Raw genomic sequence first — 27988 nt, 5'->3', positions numbered from 1 at the left:
TATTTCCAATTAGGTGTTCTTTGAGCAGTCATCAACTTTCCCAGTCTTTTGTTGCCCTGTCCCAACTTTTTTGAAATGTGTTGCAGGCATCCATTTCAAAATGAGCAAATATTTGCACAAAAACAACAAAGTTTATCAGTTTGAACATTAAATATCTTGTCTTTGTGGTGTATTCAATTGAATATAGGTTGAAGAGTATTTGCAAGTCATTGTATTCTGTTTTAATTTACATTTTACACAACATCCCAACTTCATTGGAATCGGGGTTGTACTTTTAAGTTTCATGACATAAATTAACAAAAAGCTACATCAGAAAAATGGATTCTACTTTTCAGCGCCATCATTTTCCGTGTTCTTTTCTCCATATATTGAACATCATGTGCTAGTTTGAAATGAAAATATAACAGTGGGATTGAAAAGTAGAATTTGGAGTCAAAACATTTCTCTCAAATGATTATGCAAGCATGCCCTTTCTTAATCCTTGTACTTTTGTTTGGACTCGCTCAACTGCTCTACATCTGTTATGGCCTGTGCAGATTTTAAAATAAAGTCTCATACGCAGCAGCAGAGGGTGAAGCAGCTGAGCTTAGCGGCATTCTGGCCCGATCCAGCGTAGCGATTTTTCTTGGGTAACAGCAGGACAAAGGACACAGCTAGAGACAGGTGGTAGAAGCTGTGAACGTAGGCATAGTCCCACTCCTGCTTTGGACAGAAAAGATGTAAAACATATCCTGGACAGTTTGTGCATTCATAATTTATTCTTTGCTTCGTGGTGTCTAATCTCATGTTGGACCCTAAAGTGGTCAAAGATTTGCATATAATTTGAGACTTGCACAAAAAATATATTAGCATTGTGTGCCTTAAAGGGGAACACAAATGCCCATGGATTATTTATAGAAGAATAAACACAAAAAATATGTTCTTTTGATAGTTCAAGAAACACTAAAGACCATAAAACCTCTACAGAAAACCTTGTTTTAGTCGTGGTCTGAGAGGCTTTGACATCGACCAGCTGTCGCCATTGATGCAGGTCAGACGTGTGACGTCACTGGTTGGGGGGAAGATGAGCCTCATTCTGAGATTCCCTGCCAGAGGCACCAACAAAGAGATTATATATGACTACGAGAGTCCACGCTCCCAATGCTGCCCACTAAATGCGAACGTCCCTTCATGATCAGCGACGTGACACCTCCTAATCAATCAATCAATCAATCAATTTTTTTATATAGCGCCAAATCACAACAAACAGTTGCCCCAAGGCGCTTTATATTGTAAGGCAAGGCCATACAATAATTATGTAAAACCCCAACGGTCAAAACGACCCCCTGTGAGCAAGCACTTGGCTACAGTGGGAAGGAAAAACTCCCTTTTAACAGGAAGAAACCTCCAGCAGAACCAGGCTCAGGGAGGGGCAGTCTTCTGCTGGGACTAGTTGGGGCTGAGGGAGAGAACCAGGAAAAAGACATGCTGTGGAGGGGAGCAGAGATCGATCACTAATGATTAAATGTAGAGTGGTGCATACAGAGCAAAAAGAGAAAGAAACAGTGCATCATGGGAACCCCCCAGCAGTCTACGTCTATAGCAGCATAACTAAGGGATGGTTCAGGGTCACCTGATCCAGCCCTAACTATAAGCTTTAGCAAAAAGGAAAGTTTTAAGCCTAATCTTAAAAGTAGAGAGGGTGTCTGTCTCCCTGATCTGAATTGGGAGCTGGTTCCACAGGAGAGGAGCCTGAAAGCTGAAGGCTCTGCCTCCCATTCTACTCTTACAAACCCTAGGAACTACAAGTAAGCCTGCAGTCTGAGAGCGAAGCGCTCTATTGGGGTGATATGGTACTACGAGGTCCCTAAGATAAGATGGGACCTGATTATTCAAAACCTTATAAGTAAGAAGAAGAATTTTAAATTCTATTCTAGAATTAACAGGAAGCCAATGAAGAGAGGCCAATATGGGTGAGATATGCTCTCTCCTTCTAGTCCCCGTCAGTACTCTAGCTGCAGCATTTTGAATTAACTGAAGGCTTTTTAGGGAACTTTTAGGACAACCTGATAATAATGAATTACAATAGTCCAGCCTAGAGGAAATAAATGCATGAATTAGTTTTTCAGCATCACTCTGAGACAAGACCTTTCTGATTTTAGAGATATTGCGTAAATGCAAAAAAGCAGTCCTACATATTTGTTTAATATGCGCTTTGAATGACATATCCTGATCAAAAATGACTCCAAGATTTCTCACAGTATTACTAGAGGTCAGGGTAATGCCATCCAGAGTAAGGATGTGGTTAGACACCATGTTTCTAAGATTTGTGGGGCCAAGTACAATAACTTCAGTTTTATCTGAGTTTAAAAGCAGGAAATTAGAGGTCATCCAGTTGCCTTGGGGCAACTGTTTGTTGTGATTTGGCGCTATATAAGAAACAAGTTGATTGATTGATTGATTGATCCATGTCTTTATGTCTGTAAGACAATCCTGCAGTTTAGCTAATTGGTGTGTGTCCTCTGGCTTCTTGGATAGATAAAGCTGGGTATCATCTGCGTAATCAACAATGAAAATTTAAGCAATACCGTCTAATAATACTGCCTAAGGGAAGCATGTATAAAGTGAATAAAATTGGTCCTAGCACAGAACCTTGTGGAACTCCATGATTAACTTTAGTCTGTGAAGAAGATTCCCCATTTACATGAACAAATTGTAATCTATTAGACAAATATGATTCAGACCACCGCAGCGCAGTGCCTTTAATACCTATGGCATGCTCTAATCTCTGTAATAAAATTTTATGGTCAACAGTATCAAAAGCAAACCGGGCAAAATATTGACAAAGTTCCCGGATGTTAATGCATTTTCAATGGGGATTCGTGACTGAACACATTCAGAAAAACACTCGCAAAATACATATTAAAATGCCATTCTGACCTGGATATCGAGCCAGTAAAATTAATTAACATTAAATCATGTCAGGAAAGTATTAAACTCACTCTGACACCCACACATTCCCAAATATTAGTGTTGAAAGTTACACGGATCTGACCTATTAAGCTGCACTGCCAGGTTGAACCGAGCTGCCGCTGCTGTTTTCAGCATAGCGTGGCTCCTAAAACTATTACGAAACATTTATATATATTTTTACACAATTATCCTTTATTGACCGAGTTTCATTCATGAAGTCAGTAGTGTGTGTGCACATCTCTGTGTGTGTAAGGGTCGTCCATGTCCTTGGACAACAAAGGCACGGGCAGGAAACATACACCTATTTATCAACCAAAGGTCGCGGACTAAGTGACAAAAATAACCAAAACCACTTCCTTATGGAAAGAAATATTGTCTCCCTTGTTCCTCCGTTTGTGGCTTTGCCAACATGCGCAGCTTTCCGGCATATTCCACCTGTTTCTTGACGAGACTAATAGAACTTCAATGAGCGAGCTCAGTAAACTGTACTCGTCCCCAGCAGAGGAGACCCCAACCAGTGAAATCAACTGGAAGTGGCCTCCACTGACTTCAACCAATGGTGATTTAAGTGTCAATTTAGCAGCAAATTTGATTCAAATAATATTATTTACACTGCGCTCAAACATTCTGCAAGTGTATGAATAACACTTCATTTTTACCAAGTAATGCACAAACAAATTCTCAAATAGCGTTTCTGTTCCCCTTTAAGGTAGCACAAATGTATATTGTCCCAAACTATGACAGAGGACCAGATTCTTTTTCAGTATTCATCTGATAAAATTTGTTTTATTTTGAAGATACTGGTGTGATTTTTCTCACCTCGAAGTAGAATCTTAGCATGAGAGCAAGAGCGCCAAAGCAGCAACCTGGACCAACCTGCTGTGTGTACACCTTTTTTTCTGGGTACACTGCTCGCAACTGCCTCATCTTCTGCAGCTGAAACACCATCAAACACAACAACTGCAGCGTTCTTAAACACACAGGAAAGAAGACAATGTATTTATTTGTCGCAAGCAGAAAAGGAGAGGGAAGAAAGATGAGAAGAAGAGTAGACTAAAGAAGAACAACAGGAATCTGAGATTTCTGACGTCTGCCAAGGGTTGACAAGGACTCACAGTAACAGATATGTGATGCACATCGTGACCCAGACTTTTCCTGGATTCAGATTACACAACACAATGCGTTTGCATACTGATCCAAAATGGTCCGACTGATCAAGATGTTGCAATGTGATATTTAATTCACAAGCTGAAAGAAAATAGTGTCTTCCTGACCTTGGTTTTACATCGTGATGTCGTACCCGTGAAGTCATTTTGACGTAATAATTAAAAGTCTACAAAGTGAAATCCTGATCTAGAGTCCGGATCCATTTCCAGATCACCTCCAAAATTGAATTGAATCTTCCAAGGCTGAAGACCAATGTGTGTTGAAAATGTGAAAATCTGTTAAGTAGTTTTGGCATAATCCTCTAAATCCGACAAAATGAAATGTACAAATTGAAATACTGATCCTCAATCTGGATCACCTCCAAAATTCAGTATAGTCTTCCATGGCCTAATATCTATCTGTGGTGTAAATTGGGTGAAAATCCATTAAGTAGTTTTGACGTACTGTAATCCTTTAAAGTCTATATAAGGTGAAATCTTGATCCAGAATCCGGATCCGCATCACCTCCAAAATTTAATGGAGTTTTCCACGGCCTAATATCTATCTGTGGTAAAAAATTTTTTTGTCAAAACTCGTGTTGTAGTTTTGACATAATCCCGCTAACAGACAGACAAATAAATAGATGCCAATGATTTTATTATGTCGTTGGTGGACATACAGAAGTGTTCAGAATAATAGTAGTGCTATGTGACTAAAAAGATTAATCCAGGTTTTGAGTATATTTCTTACTGTTACATGGGAAACAAGGTACCAGTCGATTCAGTAGATTCTCACAAATCCAACAAGGCCAAGCATTCATGATATGCACACTCTTAAGGCTATGAAATTGGGCTATTAGTAAAAAAAAAAGTAGAAAAGGGGTGTTCACAATAATAGTCGTGTAGCATTCAGTCAGTGAGTTCGTCAGTTTTGTGGAACAAACAGGTGTGAATCAGGTGTCCCCTATTTAAGGATGAAGCCAGCACAAGTTGAACATGCTTTTCTCTTTGAAAGCCTGAGGAAAATGGGACATTCAAGACATTGTTCAGAAGAACAGCATAGTTTGATTAAAAAGTTGATTGGAGAGGGGAAAACTTATACGCAGGTGCAAAAAATTATAGGCTGTTCATCTACAATGATCTCCAATGCTTTAAAATGGACAAAAAAACCAGAGATGCGTGGAAGAAAACGGAAAACAACCATCAAAATGGATAGAAGAATAACCAGAATGGCAAAGGCTCACTCATTGATCAGCTCCAGGATGATCAAAGACAGTCTGGAGTTACCTGTAAGTGCTGTGACAGTTAGAAGACACCTGTATGAAGCTAATTTATTTGCAAGAATCCCCTCAAAGTCCCTCTATTAAATAAAAGACATGTACAGAAGAGGTTACAATTTGCCAAAGAACACATCAACTGGCCTAAAGAGAAATGGAGGAATATTTTGTGGACTGATGAGAGTAAAATTGTTCTTTTTGGGTCCAAGGGCCGCAAACAGTTTGTGAGATGACCCCCAAAATCTGAATTCAAGCCACAATTCACAGAGAAGACAGTGAAGCATGGTGGTGCAAGCATCATGATATGGACATGTTTCTCCTATTATGGTGTTGGGCCTATATATTGCATACCAGGTATCATGGATCAGTTTGGATATGTCAGAAGACTTGAAGAGGTCATGTTGCCTTATGCTGAAGAGGACATGCCCTTGAAATGGGTGTTGCAACAAGACAATGACCCCAAGCACACTAGTAAACCAGCAAAATCTTGGTTCCAAGCCAACAAAATTAATGCCTCACAGATGTGAAGAAATCATGAAAAACTGTGGTTATACAACTAAATACTAGTTTAGTGATTCACAGGATTGCTAAAAAAGCAGTTTGAACATAATAGTTTTGAGTTTGTAGCGTCAACAGCAGATGCTACTATTATTGTGAACACCCCCTTTTCTACTTTTTTTTTTACTAATAGCCCAATTTCATAGCCTTAAGAGTGTGCATATCATGAATGCTTGGTCTTGTTGGATTTGTGAGAATCTACTGAATCTAGTGGTACCTTGTTTCCCATGTAACAATAAGAAATATACTCAAAACCTGGATTAATCTTTTTAGTCACATAGCAGTACTATTATTCTGAACACTACTGTACAATAAGGAGGATGAAGAAGAAAAAAGTTAAAATAAGAAAATAGTAAACGATGAATGGACGGAAGAGGAATGTCAGACATCACTGTTGATGCCACGAAGAAAAGGTTTAAGTGAGAATCAAAGACGATGTACTGCACGGCGGTGCATCAGCTGTTGCCTACAAACTGCAGCACATGACAGCCTGTTAATGGTGCCATGTCCCCTCACCCATTTGACAGTGATGATGAAGACAGCCGACCCAATGGGTCCAGAATAAATGCCGTAACCCCAGCGATCCTGGTAGATCCTCACAGCAATGGTCAACACTCCAAACATTGTGATCGTGGAGCGCTGAGGTTCCTCAAAGTCACCCAGAGCTGAAAAAGAGATTCACACACTGTCTGTGAGACAGAACATCCCAGAGAATTTGCAGCTTGACCTTAAAAAATCAAAATAAACTCAAGGCCGTAGTCTGTGATGCCATGGGCGGATAATTACTTCTGACCTCATGTGAGCAAAACTCAAAGACACAACATATGGCATCAACAACTGCTCTCATGTGCTGCGGACAGAGGGGGACCACTTTCAAAGTACACCAGTGTCAAAGACTCATGGGAATTGTAGCTGCAAACAGTGTCTCTACACCTCAAAGAAGGTGGCATTATATCAAGGTTTCTAAGTTAGTTTCAGTTTCTTAGAAGAGATGAAGACCATTGACTCAGTATTAGATAACTATTTTAACAATAATTATATAACAGCTGAGTGGATCCTTGTCATTTGATTGGTGGCTTGTATGTCACGGGACATGGATTATTCGTACCATTTGTTGTTGTGTTTCTTTGACCGTGCAATAGTTCTTTTTAGTGTGCAATTTTGGTGCTATTGTGCTATTGCATGCCCTGACCACCGCGCATGCTCACTCTACCGGGGCAACGCTTAGCTAAACATGGCGGCATTTGTTTTGCTGGTGGATGACTACTTGCAGGAGCTAATTGACGCTGCTAATTCTTCTAACACACACACACAAAAATCCATCACGCTGTAAACCGTCTGGAGGCATGAAGAGTTGTTAGGATGAAAAGCTGGACAAATTTCTGACGGGCAAATTTCTGAGGAAAGCAGACAGCAGTCTGTACATGAAGTCAGTGGGCGGCGTCATGGACTACTGAGAACATTTTTGGAGTCCTATTTAAAGTTTGTGTAGGACAAACCTACACAACCTTTTCTGCTGTTTATACGAGGTCTGTGAGAAAAGTATCCGACTTTTTATTTTATGCAAAAAATATATGGATTTGATTCATATGTTTTTACGTCAGCCAAGCTTGAACCTTCGTGCGCATGCGTGAGTTTTTCCACGCCTGTCGGTTGCGTCATTTGCCTGTGGGCAGACTTTGAGTGAGCACTGGTCCACCCCTCTCATCGTTGTTTCATTGCGAGGAAATGGTGGAATGATTTGGATTTGATTTTTTTCCATCAGAATTTTTTCAGAAACTGTTAGAGACAGGCAGCTGGAAACCATTCGAAAAATTTATCTGGCTATCGGTGAAAATTTTACGGGCTTCACAGAGAATAAGGAGTGTTACTACAGCTTTAAGGACGGCCCACAATGGTGCACGGCTCGCCGCGCTCCAAGCCGCCATCGAGAGGCAGAAACCACCACATCATTTCTAAACGGATGGCTGTGTGGAGCTGGGACCGTCGTGTGCAATTTCTCTGGTTATCACAAGAGCTGGACATCAGCCATTTTCCGTCAGATTTCACTTTTAACAAGAGATTTTGTCATGGAAAGCCGCGCGGAGGCTTCGCGCGTCACGACCGATTCGCTGATGAAGCGAGACAAAGGAACACCTCCGTTTCGGAGTGCCAGAGTACAAGTTGGGACAAGCCTATCTCGGCTTTCAGTGTTTACCAGTCGAGTGCGTATAAGAGAAATTGTGGAAAGCTGGACATGTCCCAACTTGTCCTTTAACACTCCGACCAACCTCGTAAATTAATAAAATGTCAAAGGACAAGGATCTATTTTTGCCATTATATAATCAGATAATGAATGTTTTTCAATTCATTCAATGGAACGAATATTTCATGAGAATATTTCACCTCATGAAATATTCGTACCATTGAACTCATAAACATTCATTATTTGTATATTTTGTACTTCTGTCTCTTATTTAACTATCTGTTTGCACTGAAAAAGAAGCTCTCCGAAGTCATTGTACATTTTGTATAATGACAATAAAGGGCAGAGTTGAGAATTGAGAGATTTATTTTTGTCAGATTAATAAGAAATCCACAAACCAGTGACGTGTCACATTTGTATTAAAGTAATTAGCCTGTCAGTTAAATCAAACTGGACTTTGTCGAGTTGTCTTCATTGATGTTATTAGCTACACATTAGTATGTGTATATCATCTAAACAAAGAACATGACATACTGTATTTTCTGGAGTGCAGGTCATGTTTTTTACCTCTGCCAACAAATTTGGAGGAGGTTATATTATCACCCCTGTTTGTTTGTCTGTTTGTGAACAGCCCGGAGCCCACAATTTTTCATATATAATCATGATTTTTTTTTTTTTTTACTGGAGATTCATATCCTCACAGGCAAGAACCGATTAAATTTTCAAGGTCATAGGTCAAAGCACAAAGTAAGGAAAAATCTTGGAAAATTGGAAAAAATCCCTCTCTTTAACATTGAGCGAATTTTCAAAAATTCATACTTCTGTCAAAAAAGATCAAATTTGTTACATTTTTAGAGCATTATGTAGGATGACATCCTTTATCGACTGACAAAGTTTGATCTGGGTCTGATCCAGATTACAAAATTTGCTGGCCATTTAAATTTAACATTGAAAACACCTTTTGATGTATATTTTATATTATATCTTAATCAAATATGCCCCATCACTCTCATATTTGAAAGTGAGGTGCAGACTGGCACTCACTATCACCTGACAGTTTGAGCCAGATCTGATCTGGATTGTGGATTTGGTGGACATTTGAGTTTAATATTGAAAAACCCATTTGATGTACATTTTGCATTATATCTCAGTCAAAAGTGTCTTAATTACTCTCAATTGTGACAATGAGGTGCACTCTCAAGTTTGATCTGCATCTGATCCTTATTGCAGATTTAGCAGATATTTGATTTTGAACAATGAACAGTCCTTTTGATCTATATTTTGTATTAAAACCCCAATTCCAGTGAAGTTGGGACGCTGATTTGCAAATCCGCTTCAACCTATATTCAGCTGAATACACCACAAAGACAAGATATTTAATATTCAAACTGATAAGCTTTATTGTTTTTGTATAAATACGAGGTCTGTTAGAAAACTATCCGACCTTTTTATTTTTTGCAAAAACCATATGGATTTGAATCACGTGTGATTGCATCAGCCAAGCTTGAACCTTCGTGCGCATGCGTGTTTTTTCACACCTGTCGGTTGCGTCATTCGCCTGTGAGCAGGCTTTGTGTGAGCAGTGGTCCACCCCTCTCGTCGGATTTTTATTGCAAATAAAATGTCTGAACGATTTGGAGCTTTGCTGCATCAAATCTTTCCAGAAACTGTGAGAGACCTCCAGGTGGACACCATTCGGAAAATTCAGATGGCTTTCAGGGACGATTTTATGGGGATTACACAGATTAAGGAGTGCTCCAGCCGGTTTAAAGACCGCCCACAGCGTCTGAGAGCGCAGCGCACTCTAAGCGCCAATCGACAGGCTGAAACCCCGCTGAAACAACCAGATCATTTCCAAAGTGAAGGCTTTGTTGATCCGGGACGTCGTCTGACTTCCACAGAAATGGCAGAAGACGTGGACATCAGCACTTTTTCGGCACATTCCACTGTTACAGGAGTTTTTGTCATGGAAAGAGAAGCGGAGGGATGCCACGTAGCCGCTCATGGCGCGGACAAAAGCACCTCCATGTTGGTCTCACAGGATGGCTTTCAGGTAGCTTTCAGACGGCTTTCGGTGGCTTTTCAGTCATGTGACTATCCGGGAAATTGTGGATGAGCTGGACATGCCAGAACATGTCCTGTGAGGCTTCATCACAGCGTTGCTTTGCGCCGTGTGGCTCCGTCCCGACGCACAAATTTATCCTCACGCCTGTCTCAATGTGCCGAAAAAGTGCTGATGTCCACGTCTTCTGCAATTTCTGTGGTAGTCAGATGACATCCCGGATCAACACAGTGTTCAGTTTGGAAACGAACGGCACATTCCACTGTTACAGGAGTTTTTGTCATGGAAAGAGGAGCGGAGGAATTCGCGCGTCGGGATGGAGCCGCATGGTGCAAAGCAATGGCATGATGAAGCCTCACAGGACATGTTCTGGCATGTGTTCAACAATCCGGGGTCTCCATTGTTGTATTTTGCACTTCATAATGCACCACACATTTTCAGTGAGCGACAGGTCTGGACTGCAGGCAGGCCAGTCTAGCACTCGCACTCTTTTACTACAAAGCCACACTGTTGTAACACGTGCAGAATGTGGCTTGGCATTGTCTTGCTGGAATCAGCAGGGATGTCCCTGAAAACGACGTTGCTTGGATGGCAGCATGTGTTGCTCCAAAACCTGGATGTACCTTTCAGCATTGATGGTACCATCACAGATGTGTAAGTTGCCCATGCCATGGGCACTAACACACCCCTATACCATCACAGATGCTGGCTTTTGAACTTTGTGCTGGTAACAATCTGGATGGTCTTTTTCCTCTTTTGTCCAGAGGACACAACGTCCATGATTTCCAAAAACAATTTGAAATGTGGACTCATGAGACCACAGCACACTTTTCCACTTTGCGTCTGTCCATTTCAAATGAGCTCTGGCTTAGAGAAGACGGCGGCATTTCTGGATGTTGTTGATGTATGGCTTTCGCTTTGCATGTTAGAGTTTTAATTTGCACTTGTAGATGTAGTGATGAACTGTGTTAACTGACAATGGTTTTCTGAAGTGTTCCTGAGCCCACGCGGTAAGATCCTTTACACAATGATGCCGCTTTTTAATGCAGTGCCGCCTGAGGGATCGAAGGTCACGGGCATTCAGTGTTGGTTTTTGGCCTTGCTGCTTACGTGTAAAAATTTCTCCAGATTCTCTGAATCTTCTGATTATATTATGGACTGTAGATGATGGAATCCCTAAATTCCTTTCAATTGAACATTGAGAAACATTGTTCTTAAATTGTTATGCTATTTTTCACGCAGCTGTTCACAAAGTGGTGATCCTCGCCCCATCTTTGCTTGTGAATGGCTGAGTCTTTTGGGGATGCTCCTTTTATACGCAAGAATGACACTCATGTGTTTCCAATTAACCTGTTCACCTGTGGAATGTTTCAAACAGGTGTTCTTTGAGCATTCATCAACTTTCCCAGTCTTTTATTGCCCCTGGCCCAGATTTTTTGATATGTGTTGCTGGCATCCATTTTAAAATGAGCACATATTTGCACAAAAACAAAAAAAGTCTATCAGTTTGAACATTAAATATCTTGTCTTTGTGGTGTATTCAATTGAATATAGGTTGAAGAGGATTTGCAAATCATTGTATTCTGATTTATTTACGTTTCACACAACATCCCAGCTTCACTGGAATTGGGGTTGTATATTTTAGCTTCGGAAAAGCCTCTTGTAACAAGTCTTTGGCCTTGAAAATTTTTTTTCAAGGTAAAAATTTGTAGAATTGGAATCTAGTGTTGGCAGAGGTTTGTGCTATATGAGCGCAGTGCTGTAGCTTTTTTTCCTAGTTTAGGAGGCTCTGTGACTTATACTGATGTGACTTATATACTGAAAATTCATGTTTGTTATTAATAATAGTAATTATAATGACTATTTATATAGAACTTTCCCAAGAATCAAAGCACTGAACAAAATAAACTCCAGTAACAAAGAATGAATGTCAGTAACAACAATGCAACAATACAACAATGCACATAAATCCCAAATGAAAGAGCTCATAATACAAAAAAGATGCGATTTATACTCCGGTGTGACTTATTTATGTTTTTTTTTTCCTCTTCAAGAGGCATTTCTTGACAGGTGTGACTTATACTCCAGTGCGATTTACGAGGTCTGTTAGAAAAGTATCAGACCTTTTTATTTTTTGCAAAAACCTAATGGATTTGAATCACGTGTGCTAGCATGAGCAAACCTTGAACCTTCGTGCGTATGCGTGAACTTTTTCACGCCTGTCAATTGCATCATTTTCTGGTAAGCAGCCTTTGTGTGAGGACGTGTGCAACGCGCTCAGCGGATTCATTTCAAGGAAAAAGATGGAACGACTGGAGCAGCACCGCGTCAAATTTTGCCAGAAACTGGGCGACAGCCAGGTGGAAACCATTCGGATGATTCAGACGGCTTTCGGTGACTTTTCAGTCGTGTGACTATCCGAGAAATTGTGGAAGAGGTGGGCATGTCACAGCATGTCCTGTGAGACTTCAGCACGGAGGTGCTTTTGCTCCGCTGTCAGAAGCAGCATGAATTTCACAGCCACTCTTTTCATGGCCAAAGCTTCTGTCTTCTACAGTGGAATGTACCGAAAAAGTGCTGATGTCCACCTCTTCTGCAATTTCTCAGACAGTCACACGATGGTCCCGCATCACCACAGCGTTCACTTTGGAAATGATCTGGTCATTTCAGCATGTTGATGGCCGAGTGTGGCTCGCTCTCCACCGTTGTGCGGACGTCTTTCAACCGGTTGTACCGCTCCTTAATCTGTGTGATGCCCACAGGATCGTCACCGAAAGTCGTCTGAATCATCTGAATGGTTTCCACGTGGCTGTCGCCCAGTTTCTGGAAAAATTTGATACAGTCGCGCTGCTCCAGTCATTCCGCCATTTTCCTTGAAATGAAAATCCGCCGAGCGCACAGCACACGTCCCACGCAAAGGCTGCTTACCAGGAAATGACGCAATCGACAGGCGTGAAAAAGTTCACGCATGCGCACAAAGGTTCAAGGTTGGCTCATGCGAGCACACGTGATTCAAATCCATCAGGTTTTTGCAATAATGGTAATTGCAATTGCAATTGGTAATTTAAACATTTTTTTGTACAACCTAAGCATATTGCATTATGAGGGTGTGGCAGCTTACATGCTAGGACTTACCAATCAGGGTGACCCACATTGAGAGTGCAGTGCCATACACACTGAAGTACTCCAGAATATCGTACCTCATAAAACACAGGATGGAGAGGCCTGGTCCATCACATGCATGGTAGATCTACAGTGAGACACACAGAGACTCAGTCCCAGCATACGGGACAGGTTCAGATTCAGATGAAAGGCATCAGAGTGCTAATGCCTATCCTGCACATTTCTACACATCACCATATAATTGCACAAGTAAATATACATATGTGTGTAATGGTGTTTTTGACTGTGTATGACTTCATGATATGACTTCTTGTGATGTCATTCTGAAGTCATTCCAAACAGTGACAAATGTTTTGCTGATCATTATATTTAGATCCCTGATTATTCACCGAGACTTCATGGTTGCTGAGATAAAGAAAAAAGGTGTTTTACCTCCGCCAAGGAGGTTATGTTTTTGGTCGCGTTTTTTGTTTGTCTGTTTGTCAGCAGGATAACTCAAAACGTTTTGAATGGATTTTGATGAAATTTTATGGAGTGGTTGGAAATGACAAGAGGAACAAGTGATTACATTTTAGTGGTGATCTGGATCACGATCTGGATCCCGATGCTAACAAGTTAGCATGTCTATGGCATTTTCAATGTTAAAAGTTAGCATTAAGCAGTTGCAGCTATCATCACGTTCGGGTGCCTTTGTTTTCAAATTGTAATATTTCTTAAATTTATTTTTGTTTATATATTAATAATCTAATGATTATTATATACAATTTTAGAGAAGGAGACAAAAAGAATTTTTTGTCTGTTTGTCAGCAGGATAACTCAAAAAGTTTAGAACAGATTTTGATGAAATTTTGTGGAGTGGTTGGAAATGACAAGAGGAACAAGTGATTAAATTTTAGTGGATCCCGATGCTAACGTGTTAGCATGTCTATGGCATTTTCAGTGTTAAAAGTTAGCATTAAGCAGTTGCAGCTGTCATCACGTTCAGGTGCATTTGTTTTCAAATTGTAATATTTCTTAAATTTATTTTTGTTTATTACCTCCGCCAAGGAGGTTATGTTTTTGGTCGCGTTTGTTTGTTTGTCTGTTTGTCAGCAGGATAAATCAAAAGGTTTTGAACGGATTTTGATGAAATTTTGTGGAGTGGTTGGAAATGACAAGAGGAACAAGTGATTAAATTTTAGTGCTGATCCGGATCACGATCCGGATCCAGGAATTTTTTAAAGGATTCTTCACCATTGCGGGATAGGGGGAATTTTGACATTCTAGTTTCTAACTCCACAAAAACAGGGCAGAAAGGCTTGAAAAAAATTACGGTGTAACATTGTCAAATGTTCTATCAAACAACAAAGTTTGGTGATGATTGGATCCGGATTCCGGATCTGGTGATCCAGAATATGCAAAAATATAGGGAAAAAAAGAAAATGTGTCAGTGTGAGGTGACAAATGAAGCTAGAGATGCACAACTAACACCAAATTGTAGCTGATTGTGTACTGATTCAGTAAGGTGTCATCAGATTTGATGTAGCTTCAAATGTTATGGAGCTAGATCCAGAAGAAAACTGCCATTACCAAAAAATCATTTTTATACAATAACTTTTGAACTAATAAAGACATAAAAGTGATTCCAAGTTCTAGTGGTATGTTTTCATGGTCAAGGATGTCAAATATACAGGAAAAAAGTATATGTATCATAGTTTTGGTTGTAACACTGAATTGTTCAATAGTTCACTGTGCCAAAGAGGGAATCTCTTTAAGGTCAGTGACCCTATGGCCTTGGTGGAGGTTTGCACTCTCTGAGTGCTTCTAGTTTGGACCATGTTTTCTTTGAACTTGATCTTTGAATAACCTACTACAAAATGTATTCACCTCTACTTATCTATCTGCATAATATTCCTACCAAGATTGAAGGAAATCCATCCAGTTTTTGAATTATCCCCCCCAACACACACACCAGTGAAAAAATACTTTGATTTTGCTGCTTCATTGACACACAGGGTAATAATTGGATTTTGTGACAGGTGGTGTTGAGGTAAAGTTCATCATTCATTCAGTTGATTCTTTTTCTATACCTTTATTCCAATCAGGGGTCACAGGGGCAGCAGTCATGGGGTTAGGATTAGTGTGAGTTGGACAAGATGTCAGTCTATCACAGGGCTAAAGCTGGTTTTCTCTCTTTAAAATAAACATTGTGCTGTTCAAACAGAATTTCAGAAGAGATTATGTGCCTTTTTTTTTCCTTTCATTAATCTAGACTTTCTTTCATTGAAAAAAAAGACATTATGGCTTCAAATTAATTTAGGCTACATGAATTTACACAACAATGTAAATTAGTTTTCATTAATGTAGACTTTTTTCATGGGAAAAAAGACATTGTGGCTTTGAGTGGATTTACAGGAATTTACACAAGAATGTGTGGCTTTTTATCCCTGATTTTTAAAATATTCTACAAGCTTTAGCTGTGGTTTTTGAAATACTTTAACAGTCTTTTCAGTCTTCATGAATTTCATGTAGTTTAATTGTTCTGAGTTAATGCGTAATTGGGTTTACAATTAAAAGGAAAATCATACCAGGTCCTACTTCCAGGTCATATTCTGTTATTTCAACATGATCATTGATGGTTCAAATGAAAGGTTGGATCTAGGATCATTTAAATATACACTAATTTTTTTTTAGATTTGTTCTTCCAGGAGATGTTGAAAATGTATGAGTAGATGAAAATTTAATTTGGTTTCTGGGGCCCCACAAGGCCCTAGACCCCGGCTCCTTGGGGGGATGCGCCCTCCAAACCCCCTGCGAATTTTCCTTGGATTTCACAATTTTCATTTCACAGCCGTGCAAATATGAACTTTCTCATGCACATGCATAGATTGTGGGGTACTGGATCTGATTCAGGTCACTTAATTTAGTAACTTATTCAGTGATAACTTTGTTACATTCTGTAAATATGTACCAAAGGTATTCTTCCTTTACAGTGCCCACAATGCATTTATACCGAACATCGAGTGACGCTGAAACTGAAGGGTTTTAGCCATGCTAATGCTCCCCAGAACCTTTTTAATGAAAAAAAGTCTGAAGGACCTACACGACATGGTGAGGAGCTTGGCTCATTAATGTCGGCGACATAAACATATTATTTACTGTTGTTGTAAATTACATTGATCATTCAAAAAATCTATTGATCTTGAGAATACAGAAGTTTCTGTTCTTGATAGTCTACTTAGCAGTGATATTTTCAAGAATACCTTTAATAAACCCACACGTATGTACCATTAAAGCCTACGGTAGTTTATCAGGATCAAATCGTGTCAGTCTATTTAAAGTACCTTCCTCTCCAGACCTTCATACACCCAAGAAATTTTGAACTATGGTGTATCATATTCAATCAGCGTTCAATCATATTCAAACCTACATTGATGTTCGGACTTTGGTTTAGTTTTATTCGGCCAAATAACAAAATTCCAGTCTCTCCATCAAAAACAGAAACATCTGCGCTGGTAGTTGGCAACAATAGATGTGAAATCACACCTTTCCCCCACAACACATATTAACAGATATTTTAGAATCATGGCGGCATCAGTGAAATTCCTCTGCACTGTTGTGTGTGCTCACCGCAGTGAAGAACATGGTGAAGAAGTAGACCATGGCCTCCATGTGAAAGCCCCTCTTGGCAGCCACGCTGGCTGTAGGCAGGAACACCAGGCTGCTGACTGTAGGGAGCAGCATCTTGGCAATTAATGCACCCATTGTGGAGGGTCAGTGAAAACAGCTCAAAGCGAGACTGCCTCAAAGCCTGCAGCAAGTAGATATCTTCTGGTTTTCAGGAGCTTGCTGGGTTGAGTTGAAATCAAATAGAAAATGAGGTATCCAGGTCTTTGACTTGTTGTGAGTGGATGGCAGAGGGAATGCTCGCATGCAGCATGGACACACCCAGCTGTCTAGTTTGGCCCTTTAAAAGTTTAAATGTCCCTGAGGGTAGCTGTTCCACATATGCCTGCAAGTGCAGTGTCATGGATAGGCAGCTGTCTGCATACCAGTGCATCATGGGAGGGGTCTTTGAGCATAGTATCATGGTAACATTGTATCACTGTGGGACGAGTAAAATTAATCTCAGTGACTGTTTTGCATTCTTGTGGGAGCAAATATGTGAGCGTATACATCAGGAAATCACAAATATGGTACACAATGTTATCTAAACAACATCTTATAATCTTTAAAATACAGTGTTTGCACAGTACTCTAGTCATAAAATGTTTCTTATGTAGATTTGCCCAATATTAGTGTTACTGTAGAGTCAATAAAATGGGCAAGGTCTTTAATCCCTTATTGCTCCCGGGGTGTAGTGAGTGCCTTGTATGGCAGCACCCTCACATTGGGGTGAATGTGAAGCATTATTGTAAAGCGCTTTGAGCGTCTGATGCAGATGGAAAAGCGCTATATAAATGCAGTCCATTTACCATTTACAATGAAACCTAATATTTCAACTAAATTTTCAACTCCGGTGCTTTAAATGCCATGCACATTAACCAGAGCTCAAAACTCTCCCAAAGTAATAATGGTGATTGCCATGAATATGTTTGCAGCCAGCAGAGGACAGTGGATAGTGAGCCATGTATCCAAACACATTTTATTGTGGAATAAGAAAATCAAAAGTTAGGACTATCAAGCATTCAACTAATAACTGTCAAGTCTGTAAGAATAATTATTTTGTTGATGTCAAGTAACAGGTACTAACTTCAAATCTGGGTGATGCGCCCCTTGTTTTCTTATGTGCTTTTGACATTCCAAAATGAAAGTCTGTCATGCATTTACATTAGATTTATGGCAAACACTAAATGACACCTTATTGAAACAGTTTGAATTCACATAGTGTGATGCACATCACATTATAGTACATGAATACAAACCAAGAACTGTGTGTGTATGCTCTGTATCTTTGCGATGTCATAAGGCAAGAATTTTTAAAGAGAAATGAAAAGACCTGTTGTGTCTCACAGTGTCAAAGAAAAAAATGGAAAACCTTTTAGGCAGATCTGCATCACCAACAAAATGTAATGAACTCTTTCTTGACCCAAATATCATCTCTCCACAAAGATTTTTCAAAACCTGTCCAATATGTTTATGTATTTTGACCGTAAACTGCCAATGTAATAGGGCTGGTAAAACAACCTCCTCTCTGTCCTGTCAGTTTGTTTTGGTAAATATATTTTTTTTAATGATCAGTACAGCTGTTACCCTGCCATGCCTCTGTGAGCACGCCTGTCAGGTGTCAGGAGTGAAACAGCGTGTGTCCTGATTCTACTTGGCTGGGGAACTGTTTGGGAACACCAAGATCTGTAAGGATGTTTAGAACTGGAGTTGCATCAGGAAATGCATCTGGTGCAAAACTTTTGCCAAATCCCAATGTGGCTCTGTACTGCATCCGCTGTGTAGACCTTGAGCAACCACAGACATCCAAATGCAAAAAAAAAAAAAGGAGAAAGATATCAACCGCAATCTAGAATTTATTGAATGGGCTGGTGGTGTTGGGAAGGTGTCGTAGCACGGACCCACAACAGGGGGGCGCAAATGAACGGACAATGAGTAAGCCAAAAGGTAACAATTTAATGTTGTGATAATACACAACGAAATGTATCGTAATTTTCACAGTCAATAAACACCAGGTGATGTGTGGGCAGGCTCGAAGATAGAAGACGCCCGACGAGAGAGAAGCCGCGTCCCACACGGCCTCCACCACCAATAGTCTGAAGAACACCGGAGCCGCCAAGTCCCGAGTCCCCAGGTGGCCTCTGTCTTCGGCTGTCGACCCTGGTACTGCTGGCAGAAAACAGAAAGATGATGTGTGAGTGTGAGTCCGCACACTCAGTAATTTACAGTCCAGACACCGTTAGGAGGGAGCACCTCCACCTCCAAATCACACACACTCGTGCAGCTCCTGATCTACCACTTATCTGGGATGGGGTGCGAGGTGAAGCCGTCACTGTCACACCAAACGCCAATCCTCCAGACAAGGCAACACTTCAGGAAAACGGCTGCAACAAAAGTTCAGTTGGTTACACAATGTGTCAGTCAGCAGAGAAATTACCTTGGTACTGGTAGTCGATTTCTCGGCGGGGAGGTGGAGTTGCAGTCCGGCTTATATAGTGGTGTAGATGAGTGACAGCTGGAGTAATGAGTGACAGCTGTCACTTCCTCTGGGTCTGGCACCCTCTCGTGCTTGGAGCCCGCACTCCAAGCAGGGCGCCCTCTGGTGGTAGTGGGCCAGCAGTACCTCCTCTTCAGCGGCCCACACAACAGGTGGTGTGGGTTGTCTGTATGTGATGATGACAACTTGTTGGATTAATATAAAGTTCAACCAACTCTTGAGAGCCATTTTAGCAACTGTTGTGAAACATCCTTGAACAAGACACTTAATCCCAGCCTCGTCTCTGTGATATTAAGTTCACACTGGGTTGTAGTGGATAGTATTGTCACCTCACAGCAAGGAGGTCCTGGGTGGTATCCCAGCTGGTGCCTTTCTGTGTGAATTTGACACATTCTGCCCTTGACTACATGAAATTTCTCAGGGTACATTACTTTTTTCCCACAGTTGAAGGAAGTTGTAAATACAGCTAACTTTTGACCATGATTGTAATTTCACTGCATTCTGTAACTGTGCGTCAGTTTAACTGCTCTCATAAAAATACTTTTTTCTCCCTCCGTCTACTCCATTTTGTTCTTTTCCTAGACTGGCCACAATATTACACCTCATCGGGTGACTAAATGATATGTACAGGCAGACAGATTGTGCGTGCATTGTCTTCTGGTTGTTGTTGTTGTCCATTTGGCTGGTCCCGTATATGTTCATGGTTGCCACAGCGGATACAGCCAGATCCACATTGGGATTTGGGACAAGCCTTATACCGGGTGCCCTTCCTGACACAACTCCAGTTTTACCTGGAGAAACACACACAGCCCCTGGTGTTCTGAACAGGTCTTCCATCCAAGCTTTCTGGTGATGGACAAAATAACATAGCGATAGTTCTGCACCTGAGCAAACCTCAGTTATACACCATCATGCTCACATGAGTGCAGCTGTTGTCTCTGAGTGTAAAAATGACATCTGCATCTGGTGGAAACTATAACACTTGCTCTGGTCTGTGCGCTGCTTTGCACCAAGTGTAAGATAGAGCTATGTAAGTGTGTCGTTGGCATGGCCCATTGTTAGGATTCAGTGCATCTGAAAGTATTCACAGCGCTTCACTTTTTCAACATTTTTTTAAGTTACAGCCTTATTCCAAAATGGAGTAAATTCATTTTTTCCCTCAAACTTATACTCACAACACCCCATAATGAAAACATGAAAAAGCTTTTTTGAAATTTTTGCAAAATAATAAAAAAAAACACGTGCATAAGTATTCACACCCTTTGCTCAATACTTTGTTGATGCAACTTTGGCAGCAATTACAACCTCAAGTCTTCTTGAATATGATGCCACAAGTTTGTTGCACCTATCTTTGGACAGTTTTGTCCATTCCTCTTTGCAGCACCTCTCAAGCTCCATCAGGTTGGATGGAGAGCGTCAGTGCACAGCCATTTTCAGATCTCTCCAGAGATCAAAGTGACAAAGTTTGACAAAGTGACAACGTTTTTTAATTCTGCACGCAAAATATTCAAATAGAAAAAAATGAACAATTCCACAAACAAACACAGACAAAACTAGTGAGTCCGAAAGGGTGTGGGCTGAAGCAAAGCTTATTAGCGCCCACCCCTGCTAGTACAAGTCCAACAATTCTAATCAGTCATATTTACATAAATATAAATTCACTACTACATGTCGACACACAGACATACACATCAATATACTATTCACTTATAATTATATTTATATAGTACCAGATCATAAGAAAGTCGAATCAAGGCACTTTACGCCAGTAAGGACTAACCTTACCAACCCCCAGAGCAAGCACTAGGCAACTGTGGTGAGGAAAAACTCCCTATAAGGAAGAAACCTCAAGCAGACCAGGCTCTTGGGGGTGACCCTCTGCTTGGGCTGTGCCACATATACCTATATACATACGTATATACTTTACAAACATAAATATATACATACATATACACAGTCACTTATATACATATACATATACACCTACCCATATCTATATATCTACATACGCATATACATACCCACACATTCAAATATACAATAAGTCCCACTTATAAATTGAACATTCCATATAAATCAAATTATATTTGCTTCTTTATGATACTTAGACATAATGTTCTTTTTGAGTAGTTTCTTAAATCTCACTAAGGTACTACTCATTCTAACCTCTGTTGAACATTTGTTCCATTTCCTCACCCCAACCACAGACACACAAAAACCCTTTACATTTGTTCTTACTGGTGGTTTCATAAAAATTGCACAACCTCTTAAACTATATCTGGATTCCCTCAATCGGAACAGACTCTGGACATGTCTCGGTAAGGCTTGGTTTTTCGCTCGAAATAAAGTTTGAATTGTAATGTAATTGACCAAATCAATGAATTTTAATAAATTTAAAGACACAAATAGAGAATGAGTTGGTTCACGATATTGTTTATTGCAGATGATTCGTATGGCTCGTTTTTGCAAAAGGAATATTGGATTGGTATTTGATTTGTAAGTGTTTCCCCATGACTCAACACAATATGTCATATATGGTACCATCAGAGAATGATATAAAGTAAGTAACCCTTCTTGTGGCAGTAGGTCTTTGGCTTTATACAAAATGGCTATAGTTTTTGACAATTTTGATTTCACATAATTTATATGTGGTTTCCAGCTAAGTTTATTATCAATTATAACACCTAAAAATTTATTCTCTGTTACTAACTCAATTTCCTTATTGTTTATAGTAAATTTTTACATTTGGGTGCCTGTTTATTTCCAAATATAATACATTTAGTTTTCCCAAGGTTGAGTGACAACTTATTAGCGTCAAACCAAACCTTACATTTTTCCAGTTCTTTCTCCACTATGTCCAGAAGCTGTTCAAGATTTTCACCGCTACAGAACACAGTTGTATCATCCGCAAAAAGGACACATCTCAGTGAACTCGACACCCAACTTATATCATTTATATAGATTATAAACAACAAAGGACCCAGCACTGAGCCCTGCGGCACCCCACATGTGACATCCCTGAGTTCAGAATTTGTATTATTGAATTGAACATACTGAAATCTGCCTTGTAAATAACTAGCTATCCATTCATATGCCAGACCTCTGATTCCATATTTCTGCAGTTTACTTAAAAGTATTCCATGGTTAATTGTGTCAAACGCTTTCTGTAAATAAAAAAAAAACACCTATTGTGTATTGTTTATTATCAATTGCAGTTGCTATACTTTCCACAAAGTCCATCAAAGCATGTGATGTAGTTCGAGACCTTCTGAATCCATATTGTTCTTCACAAATGATGTTATGCTTCAGTAAATAATCATTTAATCTTTTAGCAAATATTTTTTCCAAAATTTTGGAAAATTGTGGCAGGAGTGATATAGGTCTATAATTAGAAAATGTGTGTTTGTCACCAGTTTTAAACAGAGGAATTACTTTGGCTATTTTCATTTGAGAAGGAAATTTACCAGTACTTAGTGACATATTGCAAATATAATTGAACGGTTTTACTATACAATCAATAACTTTTTTTTAATAAAGCCATATCCAAATTATTAAAATCAGTTGATTTCTTACTTTTTGAACCATGAACCAGATCAAGTATTTCCCTTTCATGAGTACCACCAATGAACATTGAAACAGATTTGTTAAACGTTGAATTATTTACCCATAAGTTATTAGTTGATGAGTCAATCTTACTGGCAAGATTTTTACCCACATTAATGAAGTATTCATTAAAGTGTTCAGCAATAGACCCGTCGTTATCAATCGTGATGTAGTTGTTACTCTGAAAAAATTAAGGATAATCTCTAGTTACTCTATTCTTTTTTACTATTTCATTTAATATGTTCCATGTGTTTTTGATGTTATTTCTATTTTTGACAAGTAACTCATTATAATATGTTTTTTTACTGAGTCTCATGATATTGATTAACTTATTCTTATATGTTTTATACTTACTTTCAGCTTCCTTAGTTCGTAGTTTTATGAATTGTTTATATAGTACGTTTTTCTTTTTACATGCCCTCTGAAGTCCCTTAGTTATCCATGGTTTGTTGCTATATTGATTTCTATATATTTTGTCAACAAATGGACAGTGTTTATTATACAAACTGGAAAAAATGGAAATGAAAGCATCATATGACCTGTCAACATCATCAACAAAAACATCTGACCAATTCTGACTTGATAAATCCTCCCTTAAATTATCAATTGTTTCAGGTGTTACTTTTCTACTCATGAATTTGATATTGCTTCGATACTTACAACAACCCTCCGATGCAAAGACTGAGAAAACTGGCAAGTGATCACTGATATCACTGACCAGTAGTCCCCCACTAAGATTACCGGATATAACGTTAGTTAAAATATTGTCAATGAGAGTTGTTGAGTCCATAGTTATTCTGCTAGGATGAATGATGGTTGGAAACAGTCCTAAACAGTATAAGGTGTTTATAAATGAGGTAATTTGTGGATGATTGTGAGGGTTTAAAAAATCTATATTGAAATCTCCACAGACAAATAAATGCTTATTTCTGTTGATTTTGTTGTACATTCCTAAGATAATGTCTTCAAAGGTGTCAAAGATCAATCAGATTCAGGTCTGAACTCTGGCTGGGTCACTCAAGGACATTCACAGAGTTGTCCTGGAGCCACTCCTTTGATATCTTGGCTGTGTGCTTAGGGTCATTGTCCTGCTGAAAGGTGAACTGTCTCCCCAGTCTGAGGTCAAGAGCGCTCTGGAGCAGGTTTTCATCCAGGATGTCTCTGTACATTGCTGTATTCATTTCCCCTCAATCTTGACTAGTCTCCCAGTTTCTGCCACTGAAAAACATCCCCACAGCATGATGCTGTCACCACCATGCTTCACTGTAGGGGTGGTGCCTGGTTTCCTCCAAACATGATGCCTGGCATTCATGCCAAAGAGTTCAGTCTTTGTCTCATCAGACCAGAAAATTTTGTATCTCATGGTCTGAGAGTCCTTCAGGTGCCTTTCGACAAACTCCAGGTGGGCTGCCATGTGCCTTTTACTAAGATGTGGAGTTCGTCTGGCCACTCTACCATATAGGCCTGATTGGTGGATTGCTGCAGAGATGGTTGTCCTTCTGGAAGGTTCTCCTCTCTCCACAGAAGAATGCTGGAGCTCTGACAGAGTGACCATTGGGTTATTGTACACCTCCCTGACTAAAGCTCTTTTCTCCCAATCACTCAGTTTAGAAGGGTGACCAACTCTAGGAAGAGTTCTGGCGGATCTCAACTTCTTCCATTTATGGATAATGGATGCCAAATGGTCATCATCATTGGAGATCATCTGGAACATCAGGAAAAGGCACTTTGCTCTAATACTGGAAGTAGAGGAGAGGCCAGGTTACATGGGCTTTTGCTGTGGGACGCTTCAGCATCTTAAGCGCACAGCTGGAAGACACAGCCAATGTCACAGGGCGGCATTCAGGTTTGATCCTCTTGGAGACTGCCTGGATTATCGAAGGTGGCTCTGGAAGCTGGCGAGGCAAAATGAGGCAATCAAGGCAACAGACAAACACGGCACACAAGTATCTGATAATACATGAACAGAAAGTCAGGGTTTAAATAGTCTATCAATAATCAGTCACTGGTCCAGGTGTGAAACAATCTGGTCCAGGTGTGAAACAAAACTGAGGGTGCCATCTAGTGGAGAAACTAACACATGACACTGGTAAAACAAAGAGTTAAAACCAGGCTTTGAGGGAAATCCTGACACTTACATTTACATTGAATGTAGGAATGGTTGTATATTAACAAATGAAATGAAGTTGGCCACACAAAGCATGAAATATCTTGGGTTGATATGCCCTGTGACAGACTGGCATCCTGTCCAAGGTGTACCCTGCCTCACGCCCTATGACTGCTGGAATAAGCTCCAGCCCCTCCAACAGTAATAAGTGCAGCAGATCACTGATGTCTCCAAATGGGTAATTAAGGAGAAATTTTCATAAAAATTATTCAAATACATCAAAGAATGTATGAATCTAAACATTGCACTTTGACGTCCATGTGTTGTAGAAAGGAATTTTTACTTTCATCACTCATTTACTCTGAATCTGGTCTGGGATGCTTTGTACCAAATCAATGAGAGAGAGGGAGGTGGGTGTAGTTGATGAGTCCAGTTTTGTCAAGACAACATGTTTACTCACTGGAGACAGTTTGAAATTTTTATATGTTACTTCCTGTGGAGGGTTACATTTTAGGACAGCTTCTTTGTACTGCTGACTTTGTTGCGCTTTTAGTGGGTGTATTTCTTCATAGAAATAAAGCATCTGTAACTCTTGGTAGTTGTACTCAATTAGATTAAAACAAAGTAATTTTTCAAGCAAAACAGAATTAGTAACACTTCACAATGAGTACATTAATTTACATTAGTTAATGCAGTAAAAAGCATGAGCTAACATTTAATTAAGTGTTAACTAATGTGTTAAGCAACTGATTCATATCACTTTGAGCAGATGGAATCAGTTAATCATTGAAATCACCTGGTGGAATCAGTGGCTGCAAAGAAAACCTGCACCCTCTTGGCCCTTTCTGGAACAAGTTGCCCACCCCTGATATAGATTAATTGTCTTGTCCAAGGACACAGCATGAGCGGGATTCAAACCCAGGTCTTCATATTGGCAGGCCTTATCCACTTAGCTACCTGCTCTACCTGAATAGTAAGTATAAATAATAAGACTAACTAATAAGTGGACATTAAATATTTTACTGGCTAATTTTGCAGAACCTCAGGATAAACTAAGTTCTGAGTTTTCATTGCTGTAGAGTACAGTCAAGTGTAGGCCCATGACCACAATGCTCTGTTTATTATTTAAATTTATTATTTAAATTGACCATGTTGATGTGCTGATTCCAACAGTGTGCTTCATCTTTTTCTACACCCGTAGTTCCAGAGTTCTAAGTGTTCTTCCTTGGTGGGGGTATGCACTCTGTGGGTGCTGTCATTTATTTATAGCCTAAAACCATAGCATTGATGTGCTGAATCCAATGGTGTGCTTAACCCCTTGTCTATGCCCAGGAGTTCCCAATAGTCCTGAGTAATGTTTACTGTTGTGTGGGCCGCTGAAGAGGAGGTACTGCTGGCCCACCACAACCAGTCGGCGCCCTGCTTGGAGTGCGGGCTTCAAGCATGAGAGGGCGCCGAGACAACAGAGAGTGACAGCTGTCACTCATTTACACCAGCTGTCACCAATCACCACCTTCCCTACAAAAGCCGGATTATTACTCCACCTCCTCGCCGAGAAATCAGCTACCGTTAAGGTAATTCTCTGCAATTCATACTTTCTGAGACTAATTATTGTTCTGTGTGCAGCCGTATTCCTGAAGTCTGTAATAATTGGATTGGCGTGCAGTGAGAGTCTGCGACGTCTTCGAGGAGCAACTGTCAGGAGCTGCACGGGTGATTCTGTATCGGAGGTGGAGATCTTCCCTCCCTGAAGACCTGTGGGTGAAGGATTACTGGGTGTGTGGATACACACTCACCATTAACTGTTTTCATCTTCTGCCAGCAGTACCAGGGTCTGCAACAGAAGACGGTGACCACCTGGGGACTCAGGACTTGGCGGCTCCGGTGTTCTTCAGGCCATTGGTGGTGGAAGCTGTGTGGGTCCCGGCTCTTCGATCGCCAGAGGTTTCCTATCTTCGAGCCTGCCCGCACGTCACCTTGTGTTTAATTGGCATTATATATTTTTGTCTGTATCCAGTTGTGCGTTCCACAACATTAAATTGTTACTCTTTGTCTTATCCATTGTCCGTTCATTTGCGCCCCCTGTTGCGGGTCCGTGTTACGACACCTTCCCAACAGTTTACTACTGTACTCTTATTGTAAAGTGCTACCATAGAGTTTAACCAAATATCTGAGCCTCACACCAAGTCAGTATATCTTGTAGAGAATGTTAAAATGGTAAATGGACTGCATTTATGAAGTGCTTTTCCATCTGCATCAGATGCTCAAAGCCCTTTACAAATAATGCCTCACATTCACCACAATGTGAGGGTGCTGCCATACAAGGCACCCACTACACACCGGGAGCAAAAATGGCTGTGATATGTGTGTGTTTTGTTGTGTGGGATGTGGTACAGTACCTACCCTGTGGACTGACTCACATTAAATTAAAGAAATTAACAATGGGGACAGTGGTAAATATAGTGATGGGAAGTGATCTTTATATAGTCTCATTGAATCAGCAAGCCGCAGTCAAATCTAGTTATTTATTCGGAATGTGCTATGATTCGCTTCCTGAAAATAGACACCTGGGGATGTATTTTATGGAGTAAGCTCAATAAACAGGACAGTGCATCAAGTCTTGGGGGTAAGGACTTTGTGGGTTTTGCCAAGCACATGTGTTTTGTTATTTATAACCAGGATGGGTGAAGTTACAAATCATCTGCTTTAGTGACTAGCCATTATCCTCTCAGCCAGAAGTCGCCGCGTTGTGTTAATCACTGTGGAAAAATGGCTCAACAATAGAAACTTGCATCCAGCAAATAATGATTCGGATTCGCAAAGAGGCACAACTC

At 40.1% G+C, this 27988-nt stretch overlaps 1 protein-coding gene across 1 annotated transcript; it reads right to left on the bottom strand.

Annotated features, from left to right (window-relative positions):
- Window positions 1-552: 552 nt before the first annotated feature.
- Window positions 553-17055, bottom strand: mymk (myomaker, myoblast fusion factor). Its single transcript, XM_034169507.1, has 5 exons — window positions 16912-17055; window positions 13315-13429; window positions 6449-6597; window positions 3772-3888; window positions 553-699 (listed from the first exon to the last, which is right to left on the bottom strand). The coding sequence occupies exons 1-5, from the start codon at window positions 17044-17046 to the stop codon at window positions 553-555; spliced, it is 663 nt and encodes a 220-aa protein (XP_034025398.1). The 5' UTR covers window positions 17047-17055.
- Window positions 17056-27988: the final 10933 nt, after the last annotated feature.

Source organism: Thalassophryne amazonica, chromosome 5, assembly GCF_902500255.1.
Source record: "Thalassophryne amazonica chromosome 5, fThaAma1.1, whole genome shotgun sequence".
Classification (NCBI taxonomy): Eukaryota; Metazoa; Chordata; class Actinopteri; order Batrachoidiformes; family Batrachoididae; genus Thalassophryne; species Thalassophryne amazonica.
Note: the sequence above shows the minus strand (reverse complement) of the source record. Positions and strands in the feature narration are given on the sequence as shown.

Excerpts from the sequence above, each read along its gene's own strand:
- mymk (XM_034169507.1), bottom strand. The coding sequence starts at position 17,046 with ATGGGTGCATTAATTGCCAAGATGCTGCTCCCTACAGTCAGCAGCCTG. Across the intron at positions 6,598-13,314 it reads AATGTGGGTCACCCTGATTG|CTCTGGGTGACTTTGAGGAA; the intron begins GTAAGTCCTAGC and ends TCTCTTTTTCAG. Across the intron at positions 3,889-6,448 it reads TCATCATCACTGTCAAATGG|CTGCAGAAGATGAGGCAGTT; the intron begins GTGAGGGGACAT and ends ATGGTGTTTCAG.